General features: G+C 39.8%; 1 protein-coding gene across 1 annotated transcript; it reads left to right on the top strand.

Annotated features, from left to right (window-relative positions):
• Positions 1-181: 181 nt before the first annotated feature.
• mcur1 (mitochondrial calcium uniporter regulator 1) lies at positions 182-24,276 on the top strand. The gene is given in 10 exon segments (XM_060931743.1): positions 182-315; positions 317-575; positions 10,328-10,447; positions 10,544-10,647; positions 10,952-11,053; positions 13,193-13,234; positions 15,696-15,767; positions 15,884-15,937; positions 16,110-16,224; positions 22,624-24,276. Coding segments are annotated over 10 exon segments (966 nt in total). The 5' UTR covers positions 182-273; the 3' UTR covers positions 22,680-24,276.
• Positions 24,277-24,960: the final 684 nt, after the last annotated feature.

Below are 24,960 nucleotides of genomic sequence, written 5' to 3'. Positions count from 1 at the left end.
GAGCCTATAACCAGTTATTTATTAATTTTGACACTTGTATCTTACGCTGTTAAAAAAATATTATTCTTATTTATAAGTGCATACAAACATACTACACCACTCATTTCAGACTGACGTAAAAATTAAACCAGTTGCGTCTGTGCGTGATGACGTATTCTCCTTACGTACAGACGTCAGTGTGTACCCGGAAGTAGGGACAACTCGAATGAGGGGAAAGTTTAAGGAGGATTTTGATTAGTAATACAGTATATATTTAAAAAAAACACGTAAATAATGTTTCTGGGACGTTGTAACAACGTGGTTCTTTTGGACAATTTTTCAGGGCATGAGTAAACATATTTCTTCGTTGTTTGACTTTGACAGAAGAGCAAGCAGAAGACACATGGCACGTTTACTCAGAGTTGTTACTCTCGGAGCAAACCGCTGGCGAGTGTACTCTGCCTTTCACAAAATATTTGCGTTAAGGCATGAAAAGGGGAACTCGCTGCACATGGTTGCTTTTCAACGGCCGTTTAATAAATGTGGGACCGACACCGGCTCGGTTTGGAAAGGTGCGCGGTGGCCGCTGGTGAAAGGTAACGGCACTGCATGCAGAGTTCACTCAGGGTCAGGGTGGAGCTGGAGCCTTATACTGGGAACACTGGGCATCAGGACACCAGTCCATCACAGGGCACCATGCACACTCTCTCTCTCTCTCTCTCTCTCTCTCTCTCTCACACACACACACACACCTAGGAGTGTATTTCTTTTCTAGCCAGTCCATATACTGGTATGATTTTTGAGATGATATAGTTCACGAGACTTAAAGTGTAGCCGCATTTTCATATATACTAAACCTTTAATAGACAAGATGACACTTTCAGAAATGTTCTTGACTTGTGCCCAGTGTTCAAAACACTTTTCAGGGGAAAAGTAGTTAAAGGAGATATGCAGAACCTTTATTTTTAAATAAATTTTTAAAAGTGGATAGTATCTCCATCCTTGACTCTTGTATGCTGCAATAAATGGGAATTTAAAATATAAATATATTTTTGAGAGTTAAAATTGAGCGCAAAGTTGGCATTGGCGCTGCCCCGCTGACAGCCAGCCCTGAGCGCGTGACGTCACAGCAGGAACCGGTTTTAAGGCCGAGGCCTTTTACAGCTATAGACCAAAGTCATATAAATAAAAACTTATGCTGAAAGTAAGAAATAGTGTTACCGACTCGCTCAACTAAAGCCTAGGTCACAACCGGACGTACTATTTTTTGGCCGTGCGATTTTTGGCGTTTCCCAAATCGCTGTGTTTTTTTTGTTCGTGGAGAAAGACGCACGTTGGCCGTAAGTTTGTCTTGCAACCTGAAAAAACCGTAAGCGCCCATAGAGTTTGTTTGACATGACAAAGAACCTCTGCGGCCGGTCTGCGGCTCGAAAATCAGCACGTCACACGCGCGCCCTCCGTGCGTTTCTTGCGTTTTTTGCACATAGACCGGCCGTAGGAGCACGTACAGCCAGTTGTGACCTAGGCTTAAGACTGATTTGACTTCACTGATTGTGGGTTGACTCTCATTAAAACAGGATGGGTGTTATAACTTATGCAACATCCATGTGCAGGCCTAGAAATTCATATATTTTTTCACCAGCCAGCCGGACTAGTTACCTTCCAAAGTAACTCGCCAAACAGAAAATCAACCCGCCAAAATTTGTTCATGTATGAATTTTACTTCTGTCAAAAATAACACAAAAGAGAGTAGTTACCATTGTTCATGACTAATGTGCATTTACTGTATTTCAAGACCCGAGTATTTTGATACTGTTTTTTTTTTTTTTTTTGCACACTTTACAAACTGGCATTTGCTGTTCCACGTCCTCCTCACGATATCCAAAAAAATGCCAGATGACTGACCCCTTACTAGTTCTTTTAGGAACCAATTCGTCCACTTCCATTTTTAATTTGTCGCTGAAATTGACAGAGATTACACGGTAGCCTATGCAACACCAGCGATTGCATGAACTGAGTCAGCGCTGTAAACCGAAACTAGGAAATCTTCCCGCAAGTTCCTGAAAGTGCTTCCTTTCAGTACGTAGATGTCACCCAGGATTGGTTGGTGAGTGTGTGACGTTATTGTTTTTTTACCCTTAGGCAGCCTCTCGCGTTACTGCCTGAGGGACAGGGAGAAAACCACCGGAAAAGGTTTTAAACAAACGCAAGTCAGCAGATGACCATAAAATACTCGATAGTTACAATATAATAATTATATGTATCTCACAGAATTTTCGGAGATATATTGAGTATATTCGATACATCGCACAGCCCTAGTCTGAATCTTCGCTTCATATATATTTTTTATTTTCAACTAGCCAGCTGGGCTGGCTAGTGACAGGAATTACCCGCCAAATGACAAATTAAGTCGCCTCGGGCGACCGGACCACCGCGAATTTCGAGCCCTGCATGTACATGCATGCATTTTCACTGATAAAACGTAAAAGGCGAATTAAATAATCAGATGAACTGAGACAATCACATTCTGAAGCAGATTAAATAATCTTATACCGCTAACTTAAACACACAATACAAGTTACATGGATTAATCTAAATGCAGGTAAACAACGTGTTTTTGTTGTTTTATATCCAAATGAGAGTCGGAGCTTACCCGTCTGTGTTCTCGCTTCTTGAAGGCCGATCTTGTGGCCGATTGTTTTGAAACAGTCCAACTTTGAGTTGTTTGTTCAGTTCTCCTTTCATTTGCTTCTTCCATGTAAGAGAGAGATGGCAGCAATATTCAGTGGAGAAATCTGACGGTTGGTCCACTCATTCTTTATTTTCTCCATACTGAGTACTCCGCCATTACTGCTCGGCTCAGGCAATTACTAAAACCCAGGACGGAACGGGATATCACCAGTTTTAGCAAGAACCACGGGGAGGTCACTGCCCGAGCGATATGTCCCATCCCGTTCTGTCCCGGGTTTTACCAACAACCCTCGGCTTACACTCCGGAAGAACTACTGCAACTAAACTCACTTTCCTCTTAAAAAATAAATCAAATAAATGCTTTCTTTTTCTTGTAATTTTATTTAATTGTTGGTACTGCACCCTCTTTCAATACGGGCTTATAGCCAACGCTCCTCAACAGATCAGAGGTCTCGTACGAGTCTTCAGTAAAATGTGCAGAGCAGAGGAGAGACCACTTCATAGGCGCCCAATGTGCCCGTGAACTTCTCGCAAAACGTGTCCAAATCTTTGCAGTTTGAACATTCTTGGGCCATGAATGCAACGTAAATCCACCTTCTGTCGTGTTGCTGGCACATCTACATGGCATGGTGATAAATTAGCTCAAAATGGAGGTTCGGAGTTGCAGTCAGCTCTGTGTTTTAGTATAGCGGAAATGGCGATGAGACCGATAGACTTACTGCTGTGACGTTACGGACGTCAAGATCATTCACTCAGACTGCTACCTATATAAATCACTTTAATCATAAAAATTACTGTATTAGATTTATTGTTAACGCTTAAAACTATTCCTGTGCCATTATTGAGGTCTCAAGGCATTTATAAACGAAACTGAGGCCATGGTTCTGCGTATCTCCTTTAAGGGTTGAAGTTGAAGTCACTAGGTGTGGCATCATGGATTAATTTGCATGTTTGTTGAATCGTTGTAATTATTTGCATATTTAAATCATACAGATCATTTTATCTTTTCCTTCTTTCAGCTGCTCCTGTTAGGGGTGGCCACAGCAGATCATCCAGTTTATGATCCGCATATTTGATTTAGTATATGTTTTTACACAGGATGTCCTTCTTGACGCAACCCTCCTCAATCTATCCAGGCTTGGGACCGGCACTCAGTATGCACTGTTTTATACAACCCCAGTAGCTGGGTATTTAACCTAATCTGCATGTATTTGAACTGTGGAGGAAACTGAACATGCAAACTCCACACAGAAAGGCCTTGAGGTTTGAACCCGGAACCTTTTTGCTGTGAGCTGACAGTGCTAACCACTACACCACCATGCCACTGATTTATACATGCTGTTAATTGTTACTATGCATAACCCTGGAGCCATCTGGCGCATTGCTTGTGCACATCCTTCGTAATTAACGGCAAAAGTCCTTCTAGCAATAAATCTCGCCACTCAGTAGCCAGCTTGGTAATGTGTCCAGGCAGTTATTTTGGACAAACAAGATCAAGCCCTTATCTAAATGAATTGGGGGAGAGCTGGAACTGTACTTCCAATAGCATCTATAGAATCACCTGTGAAATCTGATTAAAAAAAACCCACTTATGTTTATGATGACTTTGGTAGCATTTTTTCCTACAGGTTATACTTCTGTTACGCCATCCTTGGCATTACGGATCTTTCCCGTAGATTTCTATTCAGGATTCTTTGAGTGGTTTGTCTCCTCCCTGATACCATCTCTGGATCATGCAGCACATCTGGGTACTGGAGGCAGTATAGCACTGTGTGACATTGTGTCCACAACTGACTAAACAAACTAATGTTGTGGAGTCACATACCTGTGTACTGTTCTAGACTGTTATTGAATATTAATGCTCACAATTTTCCTATTACAGCGAGTGTTGTAATTTTTTAAATTGAAAAGCCTGTTTTGAGTACCACTTTTCTGGATTTTCTAGATTGGTAAATACTGTAAGGTCAGAGTGTTCTGTTTAAGATTCAGCCCAATGGCAACCATCACGTTCATGGCAAGTTTGAAAGAGAAGTACAGCTTGTCAGATGTACATCCATCCATCCATCCATTATCTCTAGCCGCTTTATCCTGTTCTACAGGGTCGCAGGCAAGCTGGAGCCTATCCCAGCTGACTACGGGTGAAAGGCGGGGTACACCCTGGACAAGTCGCCAGGTCATCACAGGGCTGACACATAGACACACGCAACCATTCACACTCACATTCACACCTACGGTCAATTTAGAGTCACCAGTTAACCTAACCTGCGTGTCTTTGGACTGTGGGGGAAACCGGAGCACCCGGAGGAAACCCACGCGGACACGGGGAGAACATGCAAACTCCGCACAGAAAGGCCCTCGACGGCCACTGGGCTCGAACCCAGGACCTTCTTGCTGTGAGGCGACAGTGCTAACCACTACACCACCATGCCACCCGTCAGATGTACATTCCCTTCCAAAACTATTGGAAAGGCAAAACCAATTCTTTTGTTTTTGCTATAACTTGAAAATATATGGGTTTGAGATCAAAAGATGAATATGAGAATAGATCAGAAGTTCAGATTTAAGTTCCTGATATTTGCATCCAAATGTGTTAAACGGCTTAGAACATGGCACCTTTGGTGGCAAACCGCATAATTTTTAAGTGAGTGGAAGTATAGGAACATAGTCTTAAAGTGAATAACACTTCATACTTGGTTGCATATCCCTTGTGTGCAATAACTGCATTAAGCTGGCAACCCTCTGACGTCACCAAACTGTTGAATTCTGATTTTGTGATACTTTTCCAGTAAGGTATTAGGCAGAGACCCGTCCACCCGTAAATTTGACGGGCAATTGCCGATTTCAACGGGCAAGTATACACACAGACGGATACTGAAACGGACGATAATGCCGAAAATTTTCGCACATGAATACTCCCACATGTCATCCGATAAATCCAGTTATGTTCCGCCCACACACGGACTGGCCATCGGGAGTAGCGGGAGTTTTCCCGGTGGGCTGGTGGTTCAGCGTGGGCCGGCGGAGAAAAAAAAAAACAGTTGCGCGCTGGCCTTTAATATGATAAGCAATGTTAACAGTTTCTTTAACAAACTGTTAACATTGCTTATTACAGTTGCGCGCTGGCCTTTAATATGATAAGCAATGTTAACAGTTTGTTAAAGAAACTGTTAACATTGCTTATCATATTAAAGGCCAGCGCGCAACTGTTTTGTTTTTTGTTTTTTTCTCCGCTGGCCCACACTGAACCACCGGCCCACTGGGAAAACTCCCGCTACTCCCGATGGCCAGTCCGTGTGTGGTTCCGCCATCATTTACAAATCGTAAGAAACACAGTTTAATACGAAAAATACTGAAAACTTGAAATGAAAAATCAGAATATTTCATCGTTTCCGCCATTTTGGCCCGCACTGAATCTTGTAACATGCGGACTGCATAAATCGCGAATTCTGATTGGTCGAAAATTGCCAAACACCCTGCGTTGTAGTTTCCTCTTTCTTGGCGGGAGAACCGCATTTTTTTTTGCTGACTCACTCTTCTGGATCAAGATGAATCCCAACAAACGCCCCAAATTGAATGTGACAAAAACTGATTCGTTTTTCCACAAAAAGACAGAAAAGGTATGTGTGATACATTGATTAACAAGGGGGTTTCATTGGGGTATGGTAAAATAGAATACTGTTGGTTTTTTTTTTTATTAAATACTGTAACTAGATCAAAAGATTATATACAATTCATTGTTGTTTATTTTCTTTTCACTTTTGTTACCAAATCAAACACCATACATACATCTGATACATTCAGGAGTGAAACTGAAAAAAATACAAAGTAAAAATATGCAATATTTCTGATCAAAAATTACACGCCATTTCACCCTGAAAATGTCCTAGAATGCAGGAAATGAAGTCTAAATTTCAAAAATTTTCTGGGGGGGCATGCCCCCAGACCCCCCTAGAGGGACTTCGCGCCTGCGGCGCTCGTCTTCGCACCTGCGGCGCTTATCAGGATTATATAAAATATTATTTTTGACTGGTAAATTTCTTTTTCTGCCTAATACCCTATTTTCCAGGCTTCTATCACAGCTTCTTTCAGTTGTTGTTTGCTTTGGGAATTTATCCCTTCAGTCTTCTCTTCAGGTGGTGAAATGCATGCCTAATTGGGTTAAGGTCTGGTGATTGACTTGGCCAGTTTATAACTTTCCACCTTTTCCCCTGATAAAGTCCTTTGTTGTGTTGCCGGTGTGTTTTGGGTCATTGTCTCGCTGCATGATGAAGTTCCTCCAAATTAGATTGAATGCATTTTTCTGTAAATTGACAGTGTTCTGTAGATTTATGATGAGTTACATCATCAATAAAGATTAGTGAACTCATTCCAGAAGCAGTCATGCAAGCCCAAGCCATGAAATTATCTCCACCATGCTTGACCGATGAGCTAGCCTGGGAAATCCCATGCTGCTTTGCACAATCGTTCCGATCTGAAAAGACAGCATGGAAACTATGGTCTAAAGGCTCGCCTGAGTTAGGGAGCCAATCAGAGAGTGGGGAGGGGTGGAAAGACGGTGACGCGTACTACTCGACAAACGGAAGCTTGTAGTTTATTTGGGACTGTTTACGGATCACGTTTAACATGGCGGCGAGCGATACGAACCAAACTTTCGATCAAGCTTTGTCTTGCACAAACGGCAGTAATCGTTCGGTGCTATTGTTTTCCTATTTTTGTTTTTCTTTCTCTTTCCTTCTCTTCTTCGCCTCTTCGTCTTCTTCGTCGCTCTAACTACGTCACCGGGTACAACTGCCATGATTGGCCATGGGCTACGTATACACCAAATGATAGACATTCGCAACGTCCAATAAACGGCTGTTGACAATCGTAAACCACACCTCCCCTACAAGAAATTCAATAGGCGGATTCCAGACCATATTTCACTTGTGATATGGTCTGGTGTTAACCAGACTACCGATGAGCTCCTATGTTTTGGATCATGAGCAGATCCTTTTTCTTTCTCCACACTTTGGCCTTTCTATCACTTTGTTTGAGGTTAATCTTGATGCCAGCACTTTGTGGTCATCTCTGTATGTCTTTGTAAATTCCACCCTGGCCTTCTGATTCTTACTGCTAATGAGTGATTTGCGTCTTGTGGTGTGGCCTCTATTTTTTTGCTCTTGAAGTAATTTTCAAATGGTGGATTATGATACCTTCACTCCTGCTGTGTGGAGGTTGCTGGTGATGTCACTGATGCCCCTTTTCAACCAACAGGGTAGCGTTGTGGTAATTTAGACCAATCTTGGTCTCGGTGTTGTCTCAGAATCTACCACATTTTTATTCGGTCTTATTACATTACATGTAATTACACTTGTAATTACATTACTTCACCCATTATTGTACCTGTTATTACATTGTCATTATATTTGTCATTACATTGTTTTTGCACATATTATAGCCATTATTGCATTGTTATTACACTGGTTATTGCATCTGTTAGTGCACTGTTAATGCCTGTTAATACTTTATTACACAGCTTATTATGCCTGTTATTACACTTTTACACCTGCTATTACACTTATTACATTACTAATTATTTGGTGAGCAAATAATTTTTATTTAAAATGATTTATACTATCAAATTAAGTCACGTTTAATGATTTATTTATAGTGTAGAATTAACTCGTGAATTCTTCTATTGCATATAGTGCCAAATTACATCAAAACAACATTTAATTAACATTGAATACCTTTTCATTTGACATTTAATCACTTTACACTTAACTTTAGTGCATAATTTTGTCACGTTACCTCCACTAATTCTGTTTCATTCTCTCTTTTTTTGGGCGGGGGGGGGAGACTGGGGAAGGTTGCAGCACTTTTTTGAATTTTTTTCGGTTACTCATCGACTATTTGGGCTAGACCAAACAAATTAAACTTAGATCTGTTGGTTAATTAGCCACGCCATTATTTTGCAGAATGTATGCTAATTCTGCTTCATTCCCCCTTATACTTTATATTGTATATTACTCTGTTTTAAAAGCCTTACTGCAGAGTCTATATTTGATCATTTCTTTATGCCCCAGTGTTGCGATTGTGTTTTGGATATCTGCTACACATTGCACAGTACTGTGCAAAAGGCTTGTTTTTTTTTTTTTGTCACAAGTCCTGATATAGATGTTTATTTTAGGACTTGTGCATTACTGAGTCTTGACAAAAAAGAAGTGTTACAGAAACATATTTGTATGTCAGTAAAGAAAGTAGCATATTATGTCAGAGATCACTTTTCAGACAATTGCTGGGTTTTGCTGCCAAAAAAAAAAAAAATCAAAATGAAGTGTGACAGTCAAAGGCTACGTTCACACTGCAGGCTGAAGTGACTCAAATCCGATCTTTTCGCCCATATGTGACCTGTATCCGATCTTTTATTGACAATATGAACGACACCGATCCGATTTTTTCAAATCCGACCCAGGCCGTTTGGATATGTGGTCCTAATTCCGATCCCTATCCGCTCTTTTCATATGCGACTTCAGTCTGAACCGCCAGGTCGCATTCATCCGACTTACACGTCATCATCAAGCCACAAACGTCACTATTCTGCGCTGAAGTAGGCGGCGGGTCTCTCAAAAAAAGTTACAACAACATGGCGCATAATCACGGGCGCAGATAGAGGGTGGGACTTGTCCCACCCAGATTTAAATTCACCTCGTTCGGTCCCCCCCACTTATAGGGAGGAAAAACCGTCTATGCTGTCTTTCTTTGCATAAGGCAAACCTCACGGAAAAATCAAAAGACTAATTACCATTCGGTTTATTGAGGTGCACAGCAGTGTATACATAGTTGCAACAACTCACATAAAACAAAGACTGATATTCGGTTGGTTGAGCTGCGCAGACTGCACAGGTTGCGAGCTCGAGCTTGGTTGCTATGGTTACTAACAACAAGTTTGACAGGCATATCGGGGTTGGGGTTGGTTTGCTGGCAGCTTTGTCCCCCCCCCCCCCCCCCCCCCCCCAGTTTTTTGTCCCTCCCAGTTCAAAAAACGTATCTGTGCCCCTGCGCATGACATCAATGCGAGGGACGCTTCGGGCTGTGAAGGTTCTGAATCTTCTCAATGGAAGGACGCAGAGGTTAGGGAGCTGATTTCCATTTGGGGGGATGCAGCTATTCAAGCTAGATTGGATGGGTCATACCGCAACCGGGCGGTTTTACTTCCGTAAACACTGGCCATGCTCACTGCATGTGACGTCGTCGTATCCTGCAATGCGCATGCGAAACACTTTTAGGTCGCTTTTCGTTCATACTGAGGATCACATACAAGTCGCATATATTTGTTAATGTGAACGACCTCACAAAAAAATCGGATTTCACAAAAAAATCGAAATTGAGCATTAAGCCTTGCAGTGTGAACGTAGGGAAAGTCTCCAGAAGAACCGTGGCTTGTTCTGCAAGATGCTCAGTAAAACTTACAGCTCATTTCTTTATAAAACTGTACAACTTTTTTGTACCCAAGACTATTAATTCTTTAAAAAGGCAGTGTTGTCACACTTTGTTTAGTTTATTACTGTTTACTGCTCCTTATATTATTTCTGTTTAACAAAATGTCAAAACAAATGCTTGGTAAAATGTTTAATTTCATCCACTCGTATTTAATCCCAAAACATGTTCTTTACAGAGTTGAGCACCTCAGTTAAAGTGATGCAGTATGACTTGACTAAATCAGACCTTGCAAAATCTGGCTACCGAAAGCTTCTCTTTGATACGCATGCAATGACCCAGCTCCTGGAAGAGAGTGGTTCGTATGTTTTTCTATTCAAGGACTATTATATATTCACAGTGCAAAGTTTGCTTTGAGTCTGAGACCAAATTAAGCTGTGTTCCTTTCCTTTAGGGTTCACAATCCAGCAGGCTGAGGTTATTGTTAAAATACTGCTCAATACAACCGACTCCAACATGGACATCATGTATGGTGATATGGTCACTAAGACTCAGCAAGTATGAGTTTAGCGTTATTCTGAAATTTACCTGTTGCTTGATGTCCAGAAGGCGAAATGTGTTGGACTGACACATTACTTATGTCCTTTGATTCCAAACATATCTACATTGTGATGTCATGATCTTTGGTGGGTTTCCCAAAAGCCTCTTAACGCTAAGGGCATCTTAACAAGGAGAGAGAGTGTTCATTGTGCTGCTTGCTCGACCATTTAACCATGCTTTTGGGAAACTCGGCACAGTACAGTTTTGTGGCATTAATATCCAGCACACTCATGGTATCTCATTTCTGTTTGTGATTTAACAGGAGATCATGCTACAGAAGATTATGTCTCACATTGCAGCAGTAAAAAAAGACATGATCATTTTGGAGAAAAGTGAATTTTCTGCCTTATTAGAAGAGAATGACGTAAGGGCTATTGCTTATCTTTTGTGTATGCTAAATTTAAAGGAGACATACACTACCGTTCAAAAGTTTGGGGTCACTTTGAAATGTCCTTATTTTTGAAAGAAAAGCACTGTTCTTTTCAATGAAGATGACTTTAAACTAATCAGAAATGCACTCTATACATTGCTAATGTGCTAAATGACTATTCTAGCTGCAAATGTCTGGTTTTTGGTGCAATCTCTCCATAGGTGTATAGAGGCCCATTTCCAGCAACTCTCACTCCAGTGTTCTAATGGTACAATGTGTTTGCTCATTGCCTCAGGCCCTGTCCACACGGCAACGGATTCAGGTGAATCTGATAAAATTGTTTATCGTTTCAGCCTGGCGTCCACACGGCACTGGCGTTTTGGGTGCCCCAAAACGAAATCTTTTGAGAATGGGTTCCAGAGTGGAAAAATCTGGCAACGGCGCCGTTGCAGATTCGTCTGGATGAGTAGAACGGATTTGTTTACGATGACGTCACAACCACAGTGCTTCACGCCGGGTAGAAGTGTAACGAACTCGATGCGAGTTGTCAACAAATCCTATAACTTGGTTCATGAAACGCGCTTCCAAAATATTTTCACTGTGAATATTTATTGTGTAATGGTGCAAAGAGAGAGAGAGAGTGAGAGAATAGCCCTTAGGGCAGAGTCTTTAATCCAAACACTGCGGAAGCAGTACCAAACCGTGCGCCGCCCGTGCGCTTTCCAAAAACAAAAACAATCCCGCCAGCAAAAATAGGGAAAAAAAGGAGCGATCTCACCTCTTCAGATGTTGGTTTAAGTCCGACAATACATTCCTCAAAAAGGGCGTAGAAGAACAAAGTAATCCATCAACGTGTAGCATTCAATTTATTCCGGACCATTAAAGAATTCTGGAGGATATCAGAATGTTGGCGTACCGGCTTCCATCTACCCCCATTCATTCCTCTTTCCGCGTCTTTCGTTTTACGCTACTGATTTAATAATCAAAACTTTATGTGGCTAATGCTACAGAAGAAGGGGTTTATGCACATGCGTCTACTTCTTCTATTGTTCTGGTGTCTCCGATGGGACCGTCTTACAGTGCACGTAGAGGTGTGGCATGTGTATTGCATCGTTTTCAGCAAGCGTTGTGTTGCCATATGTACCTGATATTTTACTGATCCGTTGCCCATGTGGACGCGATATTTAAAAAAAAAAATCTCGTTGCCGTTGTCGTGTGGATGTAGCCTCAGAAGGCTAATGGAGGATTAGAAAACCCTTGTACAATCATGTTAGCACAGCTGAAAACAGTTTAGCTCTTTAGAGAAGCTATAAAACTGACCTTCCTTTGAGCAGATTGAGTTTCTGGAGCATCACATTTGTGGGGTCGATTAAATGCTCAAAATGGCCAGAAAAATGTCTCGACTATATTTTCTATTCATTTTACAACTTATGGTGGTAAATAAAAGTGTGACTTTTCATGGAAAACACAAAATTGTCTGGGTGACCCCAAACTTTTGAACGGTAGTGTATTATGAAAAACTCACTTTTTAGTGCTTGTGCACATACATTTGGGCATCTGGAGTGCCTACTAACCTACAAACTGTGAAATTAAACACCCAGTCAGTTTCCTTTGGGCTGCGATTTCAGAAAACAGGTTTCAACAAGCCGTTCAGATTCGGCTCCACTTTTTATGTCACAAGTGAAGATCATTAGAATTATCCCACCCCCTGATTATGTGAGCATCTCTACTCATGATTTGAGAACTGACTTAGCAAATGAATATTCATGACAAAAGTGCAATCTGATTGGCTGATGGAAGAGGGGGGTGGAGTGAGCAGGGGCTCGTTATCATTTAAAGGAACAGGCACTCAAACCTGCCGTTTTTGAACAGGGCTGTTTAGACAGCGTGAGAAGGGAGCTGTGGTGTTTTTTATCCTTGTGCTATTTTGACCAAAGCACGTCACTGACATTTCATTAAGACCTCAGGGAACTGTGTCAGCTTGTGGAAAAGGAGTATAATAAGTCACCTTTAATATTATTGGATCGAAACCTTATCTTTCTGCTATTTTTGTTTGTGTTTTGTTTAGTATAAACGGTTTGTCTCCAGATGAATTTAATCAGTTGTGTTTGTTTTGTATGTTTCTCTTTTTAGAGAATTAAAGTAGAGCTTGCACAGGTGACAATGCAGCTCTCTGTAAGTATAAATGTTGACTTTTTACAAATTTTATTAAACTATCTTTGTATTTTGGACCATTCCTAGTTGTAATGCTGCACTGTAGTGACCTTCACTATTGATCAACCTCCACAATGGTGAACATTTTGAAACTCTCTAAATAGTATTGACATGAAAGAGGTGTATAACTGATAAAACTGATAACAATGGGTGGTTAAATTTAAAGAGTTTGGTTCCAAAACGTGATATGCACCATTTAAAAAAAAAAAATCAAGTTCCCTCTAAAAGAAGTTTGGCATTTGATCCCTATTCAAAGTTCCAAAATCAATTTCAAGCAAAACATGATATTCGCCACATTTCTCTGCATCGTATATCCCTTTTCTTTCCAAAACGTGACATGCCGCTACTGATTTTCTACAGATCGCGTTATCTTTGCCCGACCAATCACAGCGCACCGTTCAAATACGTAAACGGTAATAGCAGCTCTCACTGACTGTCAGCATCACAGAGAATCCCCATCTTTTAGTGAGACTGAATGAAATAAATGAATAACTTTGATGGAATCAAACATTTCTTATCTGATGTTTTATATTAATATTCCAGTAGAGAATGTGGTCTGATGTTATTTGCCACTTTGAGCGAACCTGATTCCTCCTGGGATCTAGATATGCCACGTATATACACTCATCGGGTGCCTAAAAGTGAAGCACCCGATGAGTGTAAAATGTGTTAGTAAATAATCCCATGTTATTTTTTAAAAAGCAAGTTAAAAATCAGCGCTGGATAAAACCCATCTATCTTATGTAAATGGGCAATTCCATGTAAATGTCAACCTCACCATGCAAAAATAAAGCAACATGTAATACATCAAAACCACTCCGGGAGATATCGCCTAGGCCTGTATTTTACAGATGTGAATAAGTTGAACCAATTTGTCACAAGAATTGTTCCCTTCACCTTATTGTGTCAGTCTTTCTTTCTTATAATGTAAAACCCAAGCTAAAATCAACTTTGATCATGTACAATTCTATATTATTGCCACAAGCCACAGAAATGTATGCTAAAATCCACAAAACAATAGCCATCCTAAATATTATTTAAGAACTTTGATAGTTTTAGCTGATATTTAGAGAGTTTTTCAAAGGGTTATGGTGGTTAAATTGCTGATTTTCTAAACATATGCCATGTCTATTTCAGACGCGTCACATCCATAACGGAATTTCGTCACATCCATAACGCTGACTTTTCCTTCCGAAACTCTGCATGAAATACAAAATATTTTAAACAAAGATTTTTTAATATTCACCTTGGACCCCTCTATCAAATGGATATCTCCATTTCGACATTAGGTTTACAATTTCACAGAGTTTGATAAAAATGTACAGTCACCCAAGAAAAGTGATACTTTTTCTGTCACATCCATAACGCATCTTTTATTGGCGTTTTCTGGCATGCCCTAGATGTACTATGGGAATTGTTCTTGTTCTATCACTTCTCCAGTATGGTACAGCCTTAAAATATGCAACACCTGTTTAAATACTGGGAGACAATAAAACATGCACTGGGTCATTTGTTGCCATTTTGAGTTCAAGTGTCACGTCCATAACGCTGGAATTGCTCAAATACAGATTCAAATTTCGTTGTCCGGTGGTCAAGTGTTTATGAGAAACATTGCCTTGCACTTGCGATCGGGTTCCCTGTGGTCGCAAAAGCCATCAATAATCAGGTTGTTGCTTTTACCGTATTCTCTTCAGTATGGAGCTTCGCTCCATTATGAATTTAATTGTACATGCTGTACAAGGTGTCCAAACTTCTAAATTTATTGTTCAGAATAAATTGTTTGTCCTTTAAAACAAAAAGTTTCCATGTAAACATCTGACTAGGTCTGTTCTCATTCCTTAGAGCTTTGTGTGTAAAATAGATTGGGGCTTGTAGATGACAAGATGAATGTAATCTGGGAAAAATCGGTGGTCCGGTATAAGAGATGGTCCAAGTTCAGAGGCTGTCATGTGTGTAGATCAGCTTTACTTCTTCTTTCTAGTTATATTTCACACAGAAACATTTTTTTATTGATGTAATGGTTTTATCGCATTTCGGGGGGAAAAACATATCACATTTTTGGGGAAAAAAAGCATTTATTTTTAATAAAATTTTAAAACTCAAAATTTAGATTTGCATTTTTAATGTTTGTACAACCTCATAGTATTATATTAAAGTTTCAAACAGAAAATAGTGGTTTTCATGCTACCAGGTTTTGGTAAAGAAGATACATTTTCTCAGGTTTATCACAGTGGATTTATCATGTTTTGGAACTGAATTCGTCAGTTGTTCATGTACCTGTGCATGTGATGGAGCAAATTTGCTGTACTACACACATTATGCAATTAAACAGCCTCCAAATGCCTCTGATCCATGATGCAGTTAAAATTTGTATATATATATATATTCTAATATGTTTTTTTTTTTTTGCCTGAATGATTAGGATTTGATGAATAAAGTATCCTTGGACAACAAGCTAGATATGAACTTGGAAAAAAGCCAAGTGAAAGAGATGGTATGTTCTACACTGATGAAATTTAAAGTAGAAACATCAGTTAAAGTTTAATTACAGTTAATGTATCTGAGATATTTTAAGAAGATTTTAGTTTTCCTAAAACTGCTGCATTTCAGAAAGCAGAGCATGAAAAGAAGCTTTTGGAGGCCAGAAATCACATGTTAGAGATGGTACGTACAATCCACAAATATGTCTATATAATCTGACATCGTTCATTTTTGAAAAAAAAGTTTAACATTGCTCCAGCTTCAGACTTTATGATCTGCGACGTATGATCATATAAGATACAATGATGTCGAGTTTTGTAAATGGCAGATAATTGTAATTTTCCCTCTTTGCCAGCTCGCTGAGCAGGACCGCCATGTGACTCAGAGTAAAATGAAAATCGACACAGAAGTGGCTGGCCTGAAAACCATGCTGGAATCTCACAAACTGGACAGTATCAAATATCTAGCAGGTAACAGAAGTGAACTTTTTATGTTTACACTAATAAACTGCTCTTCAAATAATGTGAATGACCGAGGAAACAAGTCAAAAGCATAGAGAACATCAACATTTACCTCAGATATGGTAATAAATTCTTCAGAAAAGACTCCATATGGCTGCAATTACACTTACTTACACTTAGCACTGACTGCTAACTGAACCCCCATGGGCTCCACCATGTTGAGGACCCTTAACTTTGTGTCACTATAGAGAGCTCTGGTGTAGGTTTCCTAATAACATTGCACTTTAGGGCTAAAGAGCGAGTTTAAAGACGCTCTTAAGCAACGAGCGTTGTCTCTGCACGTGGTTTTCCTGAACTCAATCGTAAGAAGGTCTCTTAAGAGCAACTTTGCAACGTGTATCCTCGATATAGGCATTAGTAGCTGCTAAGTTGCTAAAGGCATTAGTAGTTGCTTAATCCAGTCGATGAGGTCACATGGCGTTCATTTTTAATCAAAAACCAATGAAATATAAAGTGCTTAAAATATGTTATATTGTATTGTCGTTAAGCACTGCATATATAATGTGGTAATTAATAATTGAAATTATTGTACATTTTTGGACAATAACATTTTTTTTATTCCATGTGTGCTTTTTTTTTTAATTAAATGAGCAAACGTTCACATGAAGGAATGACCAAATAATATGCTAAATAATTACGTAAATGTTTTCCCTGTGCCCGCTCATTTCATTGTTACCCAATCAAGAGCTTAATATCTCTTAAGTTGGCATGCAGCTGAGTGGTATTTGGTGTATGAAGGTGGTACAGTATCTATCTCATTGCCCCCCCATGCCCCCACCCCCATGGCCCTGCTGCCTCCTGATACCCCGGACCCTCTCGGCTGACCACTTCCCAGCTGGCCGAGAGTGTCAGTGCAGCCGGGGGCTGCTTACCATTGAGAAGGAGCGGCTCCAGCTGCTCCGAGACCTGCATGACCAAAAGAAGCGGCACCATCAGGAGCGGATAGGCTTTAAACAGACAAAACCTGCTGTCCAGAAAAGTGGAGCTTCAGAGTGCGGCCATGATTATTTCAATTGTTATTCACAATGCCAAGTTGGTAATGTTCTCCCTTATACACACAATGTTAGAGGTGCAGAAATGTGTCTCATTTATTACACTAAATGAGATAATCACTCACTTAATGGAGTTAAATTTGATTAAAATGTGGCGATATCAATGTGACGTCATGATATCCATCTGTAATTCCACAACATATTGAAATATATTTAATAATTAATTCAATGTACTTGCAGTGTACAAGAAAAAATAATTTAACACCAACAGCAGATTCAACACCAGTTTCCTCCCATTGACTTTGAGAGTTCCTCGGAGGCGCATGACCATTCTGTGTATTCAGCTGCGAGCGAGTCACTCTTTGCTGTGAAAGAGTGATCCAGATCCATCATAAGTTAAGAGCGAACTAAAGTGCTACTTTGGCTATTACCCTGTCCACACTAGGGATTTTGTACCGATACGATACTACTTTCGTACCGTGACACCTGTCCACACTAGCAACTATACCGGTACTGTAGCGGTATAACTGTATCGGTACGAAACCCACAAATGTATGGGTTTCGTACCGGTACAGTATCGGTACTGTAGCGCTTCACTGTAGTGTGGACAGATGAAGCGGTTCTGTATCGATACAAATATAATGCGCATGCGCAACGAACCATTCCTACTTCTTCCAGCAATACGCACGTGCTTTCCAGCTGTAAATAAAACCTCAAAATGGCTCAAAACGACCGTGGAGCTACATGGAGCAAAGAAAGGGTGGGAAAGGAAGGAGGAAGAAAGGGGGAAAAGGGAGAGAAAGGGAGGGGAAGAGGGAGAAAGTGAGGGGGAGAAAGGGAGATTCGTTTTCTTTGTTTCTTTCTCAACTGCCTCGTGTGTTTTATACAATTCGACTGAATAAATGACCACCAGAAATACAGACTGTACACTGACAACAAAAAGCACACACACGTTGTTTCATCCGCCATATTCTCGAAAGGAAGTTACTCGGTAACCACGGAAACATTTCGCGCACGCGCATTTCAACTACTGTGAAAGAAAACCGCAAACATTTCTCGCTAGTGTGGACAGATGCACTAAACTGTACCGGTATACTTTGTATCGATACAGTTATACCACTATCGTACCGGTATATATGTGAACACAGCATATGATGATGTTCGGGAAAACCATCTTAGCTTAACGATGGCTCTTAAGAGGCAGTTAAAGACACTCTTTAAGAGGCTTTCGGGAAGCCCAACCCTGAGCAGTCAGAAACTCAATTTCTGAAATGCTTAACACCAACGATGGAAATTACAGCTCTTGCAGTGTGTCAGACCATTTGGCTCAGGTTATCTATAAGGGAATTTTTTGGGGGGAATTTTAAGCCTTGATTCATCACTTGTACATTCAAGTACAGTGAAATTCTTTCTCTGCATTTAACCCATAGGGGATGTGAGAGCACACACACCCAGAGCAGTGGGCACCTGTGCTGCAGCGCCCAGGGAGCAGCTGAATGCAACAATTCACACAATTCATGATTTGATTCAATTCACGATATTGGGTTCATGATTCGATTTTCCATGATATTTTGGGGGACTGAAGAAAATTTAATTACCAAATAAAATATTAAGTTATTTTCCTATTCTTTATCAATTTAAATATTCCTTTTGTTAAATAAAAAAAAACAACTTTTGTTTCATTTTCTTAATAATTATTTACCCACATTTGTAAAGGTTGGAGTAAACTATAATAGCCTTTTAAAGGTTGTGACTGCAAAGTTGAATTTTGGGCAAAAACGTTCCATTTCTATTGCTGTTGGAGTTTCGAGATGTTTCGGGTTAAATTAAAGTTAATTTGAGTTGAAATTGAGGAGTTGCGCTATTTGACCTACTTTTATCCAAAACAAGTTAGCCTGGGCAAACATGGCAGACTCCGCCGCTCTCCCGCCAGCTAAAAGCCGGCGGAAAAGAAAAGGAAAATATAAAAGCAAATCAGTTAGAAAGTGCACCAGAAAAGTAATGGAAACTAAGAAGTCTGCTAGAATTTTCATGAAGGGACAGATCGGCCGCTGGAATCGACTGAAGGATGAAACAGGCATGAAATCTGATGAAGAATTTTGCAGCACTTGTATTGGTTTAGTGAGTCTGAGTATGTAATTATACACCTAGAGAAAGAAGCGATAACACAAAAGCAGTAACAGGAAAAAAAATAAATTTGTCTTTTGTTTCATTGATCCATTCGCAAATGTCAACCACAAATTAAATGCCTGCTACTCAACTCTCCGAGGTTGATGCAGAGTCACGATGTTTTCCACACGTCGCCATCTTGGTGTAACACAGTTCCATAGTTATGCTAATTAGTTAAAGCTCTTTGTATTCAGCTGTTTCCGTCCATAGGGCCGTACTGTTTACCTCAAGAGGGAGGAAAACAGTCCCAAAACGGAGAAAAGTGACCCTCAGGACATCAAAATGATCACATCTCATATGCAGGATATTGTTCTTGCGGGACACAGGAAAATGCCCTGCACAATTTAAAAAAAAAATTCAGATGACTTTGCAGTCAGTACCTTTTAACTAAAATATTCCTTTTAATAAAAATGAAAAAAATTGATCAAAAACAGGCCTTTTTCTTAAGAAACTTTTACAACCCTGATTCCAAAAAAGTTGGGACAAAGTACAAATTGTAAATAAAAACAGAATGCAATAATTTACAAATCTCAAAAACTGATATTGTATTCACAATAGAACATAGGCAACATATCAAATGTCGAAAGTGAGACATTTTGAAATTTCATGCCAAATATTGGCTCATTTGAAATTTCATGACAGCAACACATCTCAAAAAAGTTGGGACAGGGGCAATAAGAGGCTGGAAAAGTTAAAGGTACAAAAAAGGAACAGCTGGAGGACCAAATTGCAACTCATTAGGTCAATTGGCAATAGGTCATTAACATGACTGGGTATAAAAAGAGCATCTTGGAGTGGCAGCGGCTCTCAGAAGTAAAGATGGGAAGAGGATCACCAATCCCCCTAATTCTGCGCCGACAAATAGTGGAGCAATATCAGAAAGGAGTTCGACAGTGTAAAATTGCAAAGAGTTTGAACATATCATCATCTACAGTGCATAATATCATCAAAAGATTCAGAGAATCTGGAAGAATCTCTGTGCGTAAGGGTCAAGGTCGGAAAACCATACTGGGTGCCCGTGATCTTCGGGCTCTTAGACGGCACTGCATCACATACAGGCATGCTTCTGTATTGGAAATCACAAAATGGGCTCAGGAATATTTCCAGAGAACATTATCTGTGAACACAATTCACCGTGCCATCCGCCGTTGCCAGCTAAAACCCTATAGTTCAAAGAAGAAGCCGTATCTAAACATGATCCAGAAGCGCAGACGTCTTCTCTGGGCCAAGGCTCATTTAAAATGGACTGTGACAAAGTGGAAAACTGTTCTGTGATCAGACGAATCAAAATTTGAAGTTCTTTATGGAAATCAGGGATGCCGTGTCATTCGGACTAAAGAGGAGAAGGACGACCCAAGTTGTTGTCAGCGCTCAGTTCAGAAGCCTGCATCTCTGATGGTATGGAGTTGCATTAGTGCGTGTGGCATGGGCAGCTTACACATCTGGAAAGACACCATCAATGCTGAAAGGTATATCCAGGTTCTAGAGCAACATATGCTCCCATCCAGATGACGTCTCCTTCAGGGAAGACCTTGCATTTTCCAACATGACAATGCCAAACCACATACTGCATCAATTACAGCATCATGGCTGCGTAGAAGAAGGGTCCGGGTACTGAACTGGCCAGCCTGCAGTCCAGATCTTTCACCCATAGAAAACATTTGGCGCATCATAAAACGGAAGATACGACAAAAAAGACCTAAGACAGTTGAGCAACTAGAATCCTACATTAGACAAGAATGGGTTAACATTCCTATCTCTAAACTTGAGCAACTTGTCTCCTCAGTCCCCAGACGTTTACAGACTGTTGTAAAGAGAAAAGGGGATGTCTCACAGTGGGAAACATGGCCTTGTCCCAACTTTTTTGAGATGTGTTGTTGTCATGAAATTTAAAATCATCTAATTTTTCTCTCTAAATGATGCATTTTCTCAGTTTAAACATTTGATATGTCATCTATGTTCTATTCTGAATATAATATGGAATTTTGAAACTTCCACATCATTGCATTCCGTTTTTATTTACAATTTGTATTTTGTCCCAACTTTTTTGGAATCGGGGTTGTATGTACATTGATACTGCCTGCATTTTTCTTTTCTGTTCAGCAGTTTAAAGAGAGCTCTGGGGTTTTTTTTTTTTTGGGGGGGGTGGGGGGGGGGGTGGGTGGGTTAAATCTGTTTGTACAGTCAATTGCACAACAGCTCTTTCCCATTTTAGTGGTTTTGCACCATTATGGACACTATTACTTCTGTTGTAGAGTGAAGTCATGTGCATTCACAGTATTGCACATTATTGCTCCCTCTGCTGTCTAAACAATGCAATTATATTTAGGAAAAACTAAGATTACGAAGCTTGATGATGATCGTGATATTTTTTTCGTCCATTCAAATCGTTACAAATTTGTATTGCGATTTATCATCGCCTGATATACCGTTACATGCCTACTGCTGAGAGTCAGACGCATGTCTCTGCATTTATGTGAACAAATCAATCAGATTTTGAAAACACGTTTCAGTATAAGCTTATTGATTACACTGTAAAACTCATCAAAACTCCTGTGTGAACGTCACATCACTAATTAATACGCTAGTGTGAGTATGTGGAGTAGAAGCGTCTCATGAATAAGGTAAGCGTGACCACATTTGAATGCAGCATCTGAAACTGGCAGTGTAAACCCCTTCAGTTCCATACTGTTGGTCTCAGAGCCGTGTTGAGTGTCTCATAGAGCGCTGAACAAATTAACAAGCAGCAGCCTGAAGCACCATATGAGCACACAGACACTTGGTGAATTACATAGTGACTGAGGTGAAGGTGATTTTGTTGTCCTTTTTCTTTTACTCAGTGACTTGTTTTTTTCCCCTCAGTTACCCATTTTCTCTAACGTTCCCAGTGAAGGGACACAGAACTTTGACCTGACAAGCCACTGAAGTTTATACATTTACAGAATATTAATAGTACACGATCTGCTCCGTTGCTCCGATTCTCTGTTAAAGGCAAAGAAAATGTCAACGCTCAGAAAGCTAACGCCTATCAGTCATGATATTGGGTTTTTTTTTCGTTTTGTTTTTTTTTAACATCAAAATGCTATCAGTCTCGTTTTGTGTTTGAGTTTGATGATCTCAGAATATCACTGTGTGTCTCTAATCGAGTGTTCCTGACAGTTTTGTGTTGTCTTCTGGCTTTCCTCAGGGTCAGTGTTCACATGTCTCACAGTAGTACTTGGATTCTTTCGAATATGGATGTGAGTGCAGAGAAATCTCCACAAAAGAATACCAAATCATACCATATCCCTTATGCAGACGACCATGAAATCCATCCATCCATTATCGACGCCGCTTATCCATCAGGGTCACGGCTGACCTGGAGCCAGCCCCAAGCTGACTTTGGGCGAGAGGCGGAGTGCGCCAGTTTATCACGGGGCTAACGCAGAGACGAACAGCCACTTGCACTCACGTTCCATTTACGGGCAAGTTAGAGGAGTCAGCTGACTGAATCCTCATGACTTTGGACTGTGGGAGGAAACTGAAACACAAAGCCTAAGGAGAACATGCAAAGGCCCCAGTTTGCTGCAAGGTTTGAACTCAGAGCCTTCTTGCTGTGACACGACAGTAATAACCGCTGCCTCACCATGAAATCCTGAAGAAGGAATTCCTTATAAACATCGTGTCGGAGTATTCCACTAACTGCTGCTTCTCAAAGTGATATATACTTAGCCGAATCTGTCAAGCTCTGTCACTTATAATGAAGATGCTCACTCCTTCTACTCCATGTGAAGAAAGTCTCTGCTGCTGAGAACAACTTTTTTGGATATATATATGAAAGAGAGTGTGCACAGTTGTGTGAAGATATAAAGTTTATCTTCGAGTGTTGAACATATTTCACGCGTGAGTGAAGTGAACAACTGCAAAGATTATTTTCAACACGAGAAGATAAATTTCATATCTTCGCACCACCGTGTTAATTTTCTTTATATTATATGGACACATCCACACAAAAAAAACGCAAGTTAATCAAAAGAATTTTAATTTTGAACCTGTTTGCCATTTTGACAACACGCGTCCAGTTAGCGGGAATGACGACATGGGAGTGAAATATCAGGAATTATGTCACTCAGATCCGTGATGGATTTCATATGAAAAATGCAAGTTTTTCAACACGAGAAGATAAACTTCATATCTTCAAGCCATCGTGATTTTCTTTTTATGATACAGACACATTCACGAACAAAAAGTACCCAAATTTATCAAAATAATTCATCGATTTCCTTGCAAGTGACATATAGAGATTTATGTCATGGTTTTGGTTCTCCATGTCCCGGATGTAGCTCGTATGAAAAATACGAGTGGCGTATTTCCCAGTAAAACACTCCCGTCCATATAATATACAGTAGGTCACTGCAGTTTGTGTCGGTTGTGTCGACACTTGTTACCTTATTATCTGGACTTCACTTCATGTGAGGTATTAAATATCCTGTTATGGAAACGCAGCCTGTGGGCTGATCTGTAAATACTGTTATTAAGTTTAATTATGATAATCAAGTGTTCTAGCTAATTATATGAAGCTGTCACAGGGCAGTACTGATCGTATTTAATTTGCAAGAGTTTTAAAAACAACTGGATTGATGAAAAGCGGTGACCAAAGACAAAAGCATGTGTTTTTTATATGATTTCCCTAAAGATTAATTATCTGAAAGCCTTGCACTGCAAGTTGTGAGGAAAAAAATTAAAATTGTTATTTTGACTTAAAATCTCATCTCATTATTTTAATAGAGCAGGTTGTTAGTTTGACTCTATTTCACAATAGCATTTATTTATCTTAATATGTGGTACTTTTGACTTTTTTTTTCCATCATGTATTATTTCAAGCTGCTGCTGTTTAACTCAGTTTTGATTTAATATCTTATTTCACAGGTTTTCACATTGTTTTGTTTTTACATGATCTCATTATTGTGACTTAATATTTAATCACACAGTCTATCAATAAGACTAATTTATTGAAATACCTGAGATGCGCATAATAAAAGGGTCATAGAATAAAATATGTACAAGTTCTTAAAATGTTCACATGTGTCGTTTTATATGGTTGACAAAAATATTTTGGATCACAAAAAGCATAAAAGTAAAAAGGAGGAACACAAAAGCATTTTTTTTTAATTTGTCTTGATGAAATGGTACGTTTTGGAAACACACACACACAGTCAAGCCCGAAATTATTCATAGCCCTGGCAAATTTTGACTTAGTTACTTTTATTCAACCAGCAAGTTTTTTCTCGATTGGAAATGACACCGGCGTCTCCCAGAAGATAATATGATGATGTACAAGAGGCATCACTGTGGAAAAAAAAATTCTCAGCTTTTATTTACATTTGAACAAAAAGTGGCATGTCCAAAATTATTCATACCTTTCTCAATAATCAATAGAAAAGCCTTTATTGGCTATTACAGCAATCAAACACTTCCTGTAATTGCTGACCAGCTTTTTGCATGTCTCCACTGGTATTTTTGCCCATTCATCTTTAGCGATGAG

This window comes from Neoarius graeffei, chromosome 1 (assembly GCF_027579695.1).
Source record: "Neoarius graeffei isolate fNeoGra1 chromosome 1, fNeoGra1.pri, whole genome shotgun sequence".
NCBI classification, from domain to species: Eukaryota; Metazoa; Chordata; class Actinopteri; order Siluriformes; family Ariidae; genus Neoarius; species Neoarius graeffei.
The sequence above is the reverse complement of the archived record's forward strand: the minus strand, read 5'-3'. Positions and strand labels throughout refer to the sequence as shown.